The sequence below is a fragment of the Paramisgurnus dabryanus genome, chromosome 4, assembly GCF_030506205.2.
Source record: "Paramisgurnus dabryanus chromosome 4, PD_genome_1.1, whole genome shotgun sequence".
Lineage (NCBI taxonomy): Eukaryota > Metazoa > Chordata > Actinopteri > Cypriniformes > Cobitidae > Paramisgurnus > Paramisgurnus dabryanus.
The window spans coordinates 2330211-2341513 of NC_133340.1; the positions used below are offsets into that span (position 1 = coordinate 2330211).

Here is an 11303-nt window from a genome sequence, read left to right on the forward strand (position 1 = left end):
TAGTCAAGAAAGTTGAAATCAATTGTAATTTCAAGTTGATTAAACTTAAAAATTAAAGTGCAACAAAGAATTTTTACAGTGATAACAACTTCTGTTAAGTCATCGAAATTAAACATTCATTCAGTCCGTGCTTTCAACACGTTGCAGGAGCGAGTCCCGTTTGAAACGTCTACAGCTCAAAATAATCACCAAGAGACCATAAGCCTGAGTCAAATTCCCATTGTTTCTCAATACAATCTCACTTTCCTTCCTGATAATGAGATATTTCTCCAGCTAAAATAGAGTGGCAGGCAGGCATTGTGAGTCGAGAGGAGAAATGGGAGGGGAAAGGAGGAGAACGAGGGAGGCACAAGCACTTCTGCTGGTATTTCTTGACATGCCCATTGCATGCGACAACACTTCCATCTCATCCGTGACTGTGGTCGACCTTCAAGCAGCTGTTTCTTATTATCAGCACGGCCATTGGAAACGACAGCAATAGAGGACCGATACCCATCTAGTAGAGGAGTGATTGATTTGTTTACATTTAACACTTCAAGTAAGATTCGCTTTTGAGTGGCATCCACACAGGTGATCGTCTTCAAACACCATCTGACAAACATTCATTCATTCAACATCGAGTCATCCATCCTTGAATGGTTTTTGGTTGTAACCTCAACCCAAGAGACTCAGTCTGTCAGAACGGCCTTGTCAGGACAAGAGGAACGTACTTCATACACCTCAAGGTGTCAACATAACTGCTACAACTCCCTTATATCTCTGAAAAAACATCAAACCGTATGGCTGTGTACTCATATATTCAGGATTCTTAGCAGACTTTGATCAGAGCTATAACACTACTTTGTGAGACACTCAACTTCAGGCGCTAATCGCTGAGAACTTACAGTATATCAAAGTGAAACATCATCTGCCATCTCTGAGGAATCGTGACTGGCAGCCCGAAAAGTTATTTTGGCAAGTATACCCGCATCTCGAAAGAGAAGGAAGTAAAGACAGAGATCATAGAAGAACCTGTCAATCAACGTCTCCAAAACGGCAATCCTTTACCCATCAGTCTGAAGAGAGACGAACACACCTGACGGATTTTAACCAGACACCTGTTGGGCAACTTCATTGAAAGGTACACAGATAGAGAACAGGTGAGGGTGTTGCACATATATATATTGCTAATGGCTAAATTGGGAATAAAGCATACATATTTTAAATATTAATTTATATTACATTCATGCATTTCAAGATGCTCTCATCCAAAGCATCTCCAGGTACAGACGTTTTTTATGAATTGACCTTTTATTTTTTTTGGCAACATTAAACATATAAGTGACCTTGGCTGTGTAAACCCATCAAAAGTCATTTTTGTGCTTTACTGTTTACGCACATAATGTAAAGAACAGTTTGGGAAAATATAGCATTGATATCTTGAATATTGACTGAGTAAGGCCAGATTGTAAAATGTACATTTGATGCTCTTTATCTCATTATTGAGACGTTAGCCTGGATTTCAGAGACAGGGTCACATATTGATCACAATCATTCTCAAATCTCAGCAGAAGTTCTCATGAAGATTTTTAAACAGCGACAACATAAGAAAAAATTAGAAAGACAAAAATGTTTTTGTTAAAACTCTTTAAAATTCTTTTTGTGTATGAAATGTGTTAGCTTAGGTAAATAAAGTTGCACTGCGTCGCTTAATATCACCAAAAGCATAATAATGAATATGCCATTCCAACAGTTATTAAATGTAGATAAAAAATGTAGGTACATATTAAAATTCTGCATGGCGCTCCTCTGATCTAATTTATTCTAACCTCACAGCGTTTGGCTAAAGATCAATATTAGGTCTCTCTGGTGTTTTAACATGCTGGGAACTAATAGGAAAAGCCTGATGAATAGACAGCTATAATGATTCCCAGGAGAGGCTCTTTAAATACACTAACTCACTAGTAAAAGCAGTGTCTTATGGGTCAATGACAATGCATATTTTTGATTCAGAAACAATGGGTTTTAAAAGTTTTGTTTATAACGTTTCAGTCAATTTAATGATTTTTTTCACAATATTTTGATATTCCCATTAAAACATTTGTGAGGTGATACAACCAATAATTGTCTATTTGCCATTTAATGCGCTCCCTGTGTCATGCTAATTCTTTGTTTATTTGATAGTGGCATTTAAAGGGACACTCCACTTTTTTGAATATAGGCTTATTTTTTTCGTCTTTCGGATGAGACGTTAAACCGAGGTCGCGACTCTCTGTGGTCGTTAAAAATCCCAGGATGTCATTCGAAAAAGAGTAGGGGTGTGCCCCGGCATCCTGGCCAAACTTGCAAATCATCCAGGTGGATGCTGCACATTAGTGGTGGTTGAGGAGATTTCCCCTTTCATATGTAAAGCGCTTTGAGGTCTGCAGTAAAGCGCTATATAAATGTAACGAATTATTATTATTATTATTTTCCAGCTCCCCTAGAGCTCCGCAGTGATATTAGGCAGGGCCCGAAAATAGTCCCCTTGGTCACTTTCAATAGCTGGGGACTATTTTCGGGCACTGCGTAATATCATTGTGCCTGTTGCACCCATGGAACGGCAGCAAATGACTTGATTATTATGCCAGAATTAGAGTATAGTTCCTAGCCATATTGCCTAGAAAATCGCAACTTTTAATTTTCCGTCATTCTTAGTACACGATGTAAATACATAATTCAAGGCAAGTTTAAAAAGGAAAAATATCGAAAGTCTTCTTCGGTTATTTTTTAGCGTGATGCTAAAGGTCTAATCAGATGCAATGGATTAAGCTAAGCTAAAAGTGGTGCCGTCAGACCCGAAGATCAGCTGAATGGATTTCAAAATGGTAAAACTCAATTGTTTAAGTCTAGGGAAGCTGGAAAATAAGCCTATTTTCAAAAAAAAGTGGAGTGTCCCTTTAAAATTATAATCCTAAAAGTGTAAAACAACTTTATCATAAAACTAACATTTGAAAACTTTAAATTTAAGTACCATAATTAATATATATATATATATATATATATATATATATATATATATATATATATATATATATATATATATATATATATATATATATATATATATATATATATATATTATCAATTATAGACAACTTTAGTTTGCATTTATTAAAACAAAAATGATTAGCAAAATTGTTTGCTTATTAAAATGATTTAGCTTCATATTTGTTTATTTTTAGGGGCATTCATAGCAGTTGCACCACCTGACATCTGCGATAAATTTACATTTACATATCTAAAAGACATATGCTGGCATAAGTTATATATATAAATATACTTTTATATACAGTTATAATGTTTTGATAAATAGTTTTTTTTTTTACATTGGTTGTACCACCTGACACAGAAAGTGTACCAGCCTACCCATGACAATAAAGTGGCTATTTTTTAGTATTTGAAAATTGATTACTTTTCATTCAGGCATAAAGACCACCTGGGGTTCACTAGATGATGTAATATCATGTTTACTGTTTATACTTGTAACTTCTTAATTAAAGCCACATAATTGCGTTTAAACCTTGACATTTGAGAACATCCAAATTGTTGGAAAAAGTTTTTCAAATATTCTAACATCCCAACAATTACTGATGGGAAAGCTTTTGAACATAAAATAATGCCAAAGTATCTTAATTAGATTTTTTTAATAATGTAAACACCATTTTTAGTCGTCTTAAACTGTCAATTTGGACAGTTGTCTCGCCTGCCATTTAACAAGTTTGAGAAACTTTTTTATTTAAAAATACTGAAAATGTATTTAAACTTAATAAGCTTTATAGAAAAAAGTGATATATGTCATAAATGTATCATGTTATTGTTATAGTAATGTCCCTGAACACAATCCTTGTCATGTCATGTCATTAACCCCTAACAAGCATCAGTCTGTAAGGGTTAGCCTGTGTGCCTTTTTGAGGTTCCAGATGGGAAGTTATTTTATATTTGTCACACCCTATCATCTGACAAAGGTCCTGAGCTGTAAACATGTCTATCTCTCTGTCTCTTTCTCTCTAAACCATTTATGTACTGCAATGTTTTTGAAGGTTGTTTACAATCAAGTCACCATAATGTTATGGTGTCAATGTCACTTTCTCGTTTTTGATAGAGGTGGCATTTAGTGCATCTGTATTCCTAGTCTTCTGTAGTAATATGATAGGATCCCAGGTAAAAAGTACACTTAGTAAGTGTACTACTATTTTTACACACTAATTGTTTACCTAAAATAATCTTTAGTACTTCTTAAGACACACTTAAGAACACAAATGTACTGAAGATTATTTTAAAGAGCACCTATTGTTAAATTAACTTTTTTGGTATGTAAGTGTGTAAGTACATGTTAACAATATGCAAAATAAACAATGACGTGAGTTATCGTCTCCAATGTAGATCTCTTTTCTTGAACTACAACAAACACACGGATTGTAGGCAACATTTTACTTCCTGGTATTGTTGATGTAGACAAGAACGTCATTATCATAATTCCTCCCGCTTCGGTAGTCTGTAAGCTAACTCCTGTTAGCATTGCATTGTGGGTGAATCTTTCAAACATGGTAAGCGTAACATTTCCGACTGATGGCAGAGGTATTCAGGCCAATCAAAACTTACAGATTTGCTGGCCAATCAGGGACACAGCGCTTTTCAAATCCGTGCGTTTCAGGAAGAGAGTAAAATATGGAGCTACAAAATGTACAGGATGTGGAAAATAATGTCTTTTTAACAATAAACCAGGCGAATAAATTGTTTATACCAAATACAAAAAATATTGTTTTTTAGCAATGAAATAGGTGCTCTTGATGACATTTATTGCAATACACTAAAAACCAAAGAATTACATGTATTTAGTATACTTTTAAAATGGTCCTGTAGTACACTGTAAAAAAATTCCGTAGAAATTGCAGCTGGGTTGCCGGTAATTTACCGTAGAATTAAATTTATGTTTTTTACTGGCAAAATTTTGTTCAAAGTTAAATGAACATTAAACATTTTGTCTTTGTCTTTAAAGAGAAAAACTAAAAAAACAGCATCAAGCAAAACATTCTGGGAAACAAAATCTGAAGCAAAAAACAGAAAAAGGTTGATGATGATTTCTGGTTCCCAGAATGCTTTGCATGAGGCTGTTATTGTATAGTTTTATTCTGTAAAGATAAAAACTCTTGCCAGTAAATAACATAAATGTAAATCTACGGTAAATTACCGGCAACCCAGCTGCAATAACATTGTAATTTCTACAGATTTTTTTTACAATGTAGGCCTACTACTAAAGTAGAACACACTTTGAATTAGTAAACTTGTAGTATATATAACTTGTACACTTTTATGTAACACAAAAAAAAGATCATGAAAGTATGTAAAAGTATGAAAGTACTATCAACAAACAATTTGTTTGAGTTGGCTCTTTCAAATGAATCAGTTGATCTGATTCACAAAACCTTCACGGTTGGACTGAATGATTCAGCCTACTGACTCAATGATGGTCACGGCTCATTGGAGTGGAAGATTAGGAGTAAATAATAAATTAAATTTGTTCAGTTCCTCAAACAGATATATCATAATGCTTTAGAGGACTTGTAATGCTTTGTGTAATTCATCCAAATCAATTTTATACTATACTGTGAAAGGAAGGAAGGAAAGAAAGGAAGCCCATGTAGAAGTCAACCCAAATAATAATTCCACTATTATCTACATTTACGTCCGTTATCATGTTTTTTGTCATAATGCTGACTCAAATGCAGACGGGACAAACAGAGACCGGATGATCATGGTTCTCTTCTTGATGGCTGATTGCGTTGCTATTCATCAGGCCGTATCTCTAGATGCCCCTGCCGTCGAAGACTCCTACATTGTTCTCCTTTCCTTGGGTAAACAACTAAGGAGAAAGCAGTGGGTCTCGCCCCCTTCTTCCTGAAAGTTTCACTGACACAAAAATAGCCCAGAGAAACATTCACATGTGTTTACTGTAAATGACTTGATCCCTGTTGATGGGCAGTTCATTTATTTGTGACCTACATTTTGTCTCGACTAAGTTTCAAGTCAGTTGCTCTCAAATCTTTTAAACAGTTCAATAGAAGAACCGTTTATAGCTTAATGTTTTCATAAAAACCTTTCTTTCTTCTTTCGGTTCGCTATAAAAAGGTAAGAAAGTTTTAGGTTTAGAGAATCAAAAATGGTCGGTCACCTTGAAGAAACCTTTATTTTTACACCCGTAAAAGATCAACATCATCACACCTGATATTTGTTCATCTGTGTTGTAGGTGCTGATGTTAAACTCTTTGACCTCAGCCTCTTGAACTTTGCCAATTTCTATTCAAGTACCTTGTAAGAGGAAAATGATATTGTTTAAGATTGTTTCCTCAAAGGGGAGGAAGTGAAGCGGACCCATATAGAGCCTCCAGAGGGATGTGTGTGCCCAAGTATATTCAGTCTGTCCTTAAATATATAATTCCCACATTTGATGCCAGATTCTTTATATACGCAACCATGTTCAAAGTCACATATATATATTAGGCTAATAATTTAGATTAATCTCATACAAAATAAAAGTAATTCTTTGCATAACATATGAGTTTGTGTTGTGTGTAATTATTATGTATATATAAATACACACACATTCATGTATGTATTTAAGAAACATTTACATGTGTATATATATTTATTTATATTTTTATATATTCCATATTATATATAAATAAAAAAAAAAAAAAAATATATATATATATATATATATATATATATACACATATACATATATATATATATATATATATACATATACAGTATGACCCTGGACTACAAAACCAGCAATAAGTCGGACAGGTATATTTTTAGCAATAGCCAACAATACAATTGGGCTAAAATTATCTTTAGGATATTAAGTAAAGATCATGGTTAATTGAGATATTAATGCTCTGAATTGGGTGTGTTTGAACAGTGTGTTTCTGTAGTTTCATTTATTTCCACATTTATTTCAGTGCTTCCCATGAGAAATTTCCACTAAAACATACAGATGTAGTTCACATGGTAAAGCGGTGAGACTTTTCTTAAATCCCTCTTCCCATAAAGCCCCTGGAGTATTAAGACGCTGAGTAAGAGAGAGAGAGAGACAGAAAAGATCCAGGCCGTATTGAGTTATTCAGGTGAAAAAATTATACACATAACCCTAAAGTGACATTGAATCATTTAGTAATTAATTTAGTAATACATTGTGAAGTAATATTGCTTTATTTTAACTGATAAACGTGTTGGTTTTATTTGAATACCATACCTGCATTTTATTATTAAACTGAATTCTTTATTAATTATTGTCAATGCTTTTCGGTACACATTTTCACAGTTATTTATAGTATAATGACAACAGGAAATGCTAAGATCTTTTAATTTATCAAGGAAGATTAATACCACTAAATATGTGGTTCTTTTGCACTTATTTTTAGCTGCAGGTTCCTTAAATTCCTTCGCCTGTTTCCCAGACTCTCAAAATTTGACTGTGTGGGAAAAGTTTCTACTTCAGACCAGACATCTACACTCACGCAAAACATACAATCTCAGATCATATTTGTTTTATTATAACATGAGAAAACACTATTTTTAGTAATAATAATAATTTTGCTACATTTGAGATATGTCAAAGTAAGCATACTTCATGTTACTATATATATAAAATCTTTTAGCCTAGTGTCATGTTAGGCCAAACTGACTGCAGTATAAGACAATGGCAAGTATTAAATGGTCCTAAATTGTAATGCACTTTATTATAAATACAACATTGGGTTGGTTTCCTGGACAGGGTTTATCCTAGTCCCAGACTAAAATGCAAGTTTGAGCTGCTTTGACTGAACTTGTACTTAAATATCTTTACATGTATCAGTGCCATTGTTTCTGTCTCAAGATGCACACCATTGTTTTTTGTAAGGTATATTTGTAAAAACTTATATAAGGCTTAATCTAAACATTTTCTGGGAAACCGCCCAATAGTGTTTTGTTTAAACAAGAAAGGTACATTGTTTAATGTTTAGCTGGGCAGTAAAACAGTGTTTATGGACTATCTGTATGGATACAATTGTTTTTCGTTATCAATGTTATTTTAGAAATACTATAGTATTTAATTTATTTACCTTATAAACTGCACGCCAGCTTCTATACACTATACAAATATACAAATATACTATATCAAAAAAGTAGCTCTCCAGATTTTTTTGTCCATTGTGGTAGCCCTTGCCCACAAAAAGTTTGGAGACCCCTGATTTATAGGTATGCACCGATATATCGCACTATAATCGTTATCGGTAGATAAAAGCAAATGTTCCCACTGCCGGACGGACATCAGTTAATTGTTTAAAAACAGCCAATGATGACCTAACAAAAATTGTTACACACGGCACTTTTAACACACTTCCTCTTTTTCTTAAGGTATCCAGATTAGACATGGCTGACTGGAGTTTACTTGGGAACTTTCTTGAAGAAGTCCAAGAACATTCCACCTCGGTGGGAAAGGTGTGGCTCACCGTTCTCTTCATCTTCAGGATCCTGGTCCTGGGAACGGCTGCGGAGTCGTCCTGGGGCGACGAGCAGGAGGACTTCACCTGCGACACTGAGCAGCCCGGTTGTGAGAACGTTTGCTATGACCGAGCCTTCCCAATAGCGCACATACGGTACTGGGTGCTTCAGATCGTGTTTGTATCCACACCCTCTCTCATCTACATAGGACACGCCATGCACATCGTCCGCAGAGAGGAAAAGAGAAAGAAAGAGCAGGAAGACGAGGGAGACGGAGAAAATTACCCGGAGAAAGGAAAGGATTGTGGGAAGGAGGACGAGGGAGGAGGGGGGAAAGTGAAATTGAAGGGCGCTCTGCTACAAACATACATACTTAGCATTCTTCTCCGCAGTGTGATGGAGGTGATCTTCATCACAGCCCAGTATTTGATCTACGGGGTCTTTCTTGATGTGCTCTACGTGTGCAAGGCCCATCCGTGCCCGCATCCGGTGAACTGCTACATCTCGCGACCTACGGAGAAGAACGTGTTTATCGTGTTCATGCTAGCGGTGGCGGCGGTGTCTCTTTTGCTCAGTATCGTCGAACTGTATCATCTGGCGTGGAAGCACTTTAAGAAGTTTTTGCACAGATACAAAACTTCCGATCAACGTCCCAACACCCCGTCCACCTTGGCTGCGACCTCGCCCCATCTGTCCACTCCGAATCGGGCATGCACTCCGCCTCCAGATTTTAACCAGTGCTTGGCGACGTCGCCACCGTCTTCGCCCACTATACAGTCGCACGCTCACTCTCTCGCGCACCCCAGCTTTCCGCCTTTTCACGACCGCATGGCGCACCAGCAGAACTCGGTGAACCTGGCCACCGAACGTAACCACAGCCAGGACTACCTAGGGGTGGATTTCTTTAAGATGAGCTTCTCACAAGCGCCTACGGACACGCCAAACTCGTACGCTTCGGCCACGTTGCTAAGCAGCAGTGAGTTTCTTGAGGACAGGAGAAGGTTTAGCAAGAGCAGCGGAACCAGCAGCCGCATAAGACCGAATGACCTTGCGGTATAGCGTCGCGTTTGATAAAGGGATGCTGGGTGTGACTACTAGGCATAAACCTGACGCAATTGACGTTGCACTTGATCTTACAGACCTATTTTATAATTACGCATTACTTGATTTGTTTTAAACACAATATCACTTTAAAGGTCCACTGTGTTGATTTTAGCGATATCTTGTGGTAAGATTGTGAATTGCAACCAACAGCTTGTAGCCAAAAGAAGCAGCGGTAGCCAGCACATGGCAAAAAATAACTTTCTTACTTAGTATTTCTGTCTTGTTTTTTGTAAAAATATGTAAAAAAAAATCTTAAATCAAGATGCATTTTAACTGCACATGACAAACATGTGTACACTGCAAAAAAATGATTTTCAAGAATTTTTTTTTTAGCATTTTTGTCTTGTTTTCAGTAAAAATATAAAAAATTCTTAAATTAAGATGCTTTTTCTTGATTAGCAAAACGACCCAAAAAAATAAGTCTAGTTTAAGACAAAAAATATCAAATTTAAGTGATTTTGTGCAAGCCAAAAAAATTGTCAATGGGGTAAGCACATTTTTCTTCACTGCTAAAATTTTTTTTCAAGAAAAACATTTCTTAGTATTTTTGTCTTGTTTTTAGTAAAACTTTCTAAAAATTCTTAAATTAAGATGCTTTTTCTTGATGAGCAAAATGACCCAAGAAATAAGTCTAGTTTAAGACAAAAAATATCAAATTTAAGTGATTTTGTGCAAGCCAAAAAATTTTGTGCAAGCCAAAATTTTGTGCAAGCCAAAAAATTTGTCAATGGGGTCAGCACATTTTTCTTCACTGCTAAAATTTTTTTTCAAGAAATCATTTCTTAGTATTTTTGTCCTGTTTTTAGTAAAACTTTCTAAAAATTCTTAAATTAAGATGCTTTTTCTTGATGAGCAAAATGACCCAAGAAAAAAGTCTAGTTTTTAGACCAAAAATATCAAATTTAAGTGATTTTGTGCATAAAACAAGCAAAAAAAATCTGCCAATCGGTTAAGCAAAAAAATCTTGAACATTTTTCTTAAACACTAAATTCAAGAAAAATTTGCTTACCCCATTGGCAGATTTTTTTTCTTGTTTTATGCACAAAATCACTTAATCTTAATTTAAGAATTTTTAGATATTTGTACTGAAAACAAGACAAAAATACTAAGATTTTTTTCTTGAAAATTATTTTTTGCAGTGTTGAAATTTTATTTAGTGTTTAAGAAAAATGTTCAAGATTTTTTTGCTTACCCCATTGGCATATATTTTTGCTTGTTTTACGCACAAAATCACTTAAATTTGATATTTTTGGTCTAAAAACTAGACTTTTTTTCCTGGGTCATTTTGCTCATCAAAAAGCATCTTAATTTAAGAATTTTTTGCAGTGTAGTCTGTTTAGTGGCTTGTAAGGGGACTCGCAGTGTATGTAGATAAAAATGGCTCATACTAAGGTAATAAAAACAATACAGTTCATTACGTGAAGTCTTTATAGACAACTGATAATATAGTTATGTATATTATATTGCATTTCTGTCAAGAGATCCTTCTAAAAGTTACACAATGCACTTTTAATTCAACCTAAGTCTGAATTTTTTTTCCACATAATGCACTGATGTTTCTTACCAATTCTGTATTTTGTTAATTACTGTTGAATGAGATGTTAAAGATGACTGATAAGGCGAAAATATAACCTTGATATCTTTAATACTGACTGAGTGAGATTGAAATAAAACTTTGATGCTTTTAA

General features: G+C 34.9%; 1 protein-coding gene across 2 annotated transcripts; it reads left to right on the forward strand.

Moving 5' to 3' along the window:
• The first annotated feature begins 319 nt into the window (after positions 1–319).
• gja5b (gap junction protein, alpha 5b) lies at positions 320–11303 on the forward strand. Of its 2 annotated transcripts, none has more exons than XM_065295404.2 (2): positions 320–1120; positions 8425–11303. In XM_065295404.2, the coding sequence occupies exon 2, from the start codon at positions 8440–8442 to the stop codon at positions 9568–9570; it is 1131 nt and encodes a 376-aa protein (XP_065151476.2). In that variant the 5' UTR covers positions 320–1120; positions 8425–8439; the 3' UTR covers positions 9571–11303. The 2 variants fall into 2 exon arrangements, with proteins under 2 accessions (XP_065151476.2, XP_065151475.2); XM_065295403.2 differs by having other exon boundaries at positions 321–1139.

Coding starts and splice junctions, on each gene's coding strand:
- gja5b (XM_065295404.2), top strand. CDS start 8,440: ATGGCTGACTGGAGTTTACTTGGGAACTTTCTTGAAGAAGTCCAAGAA.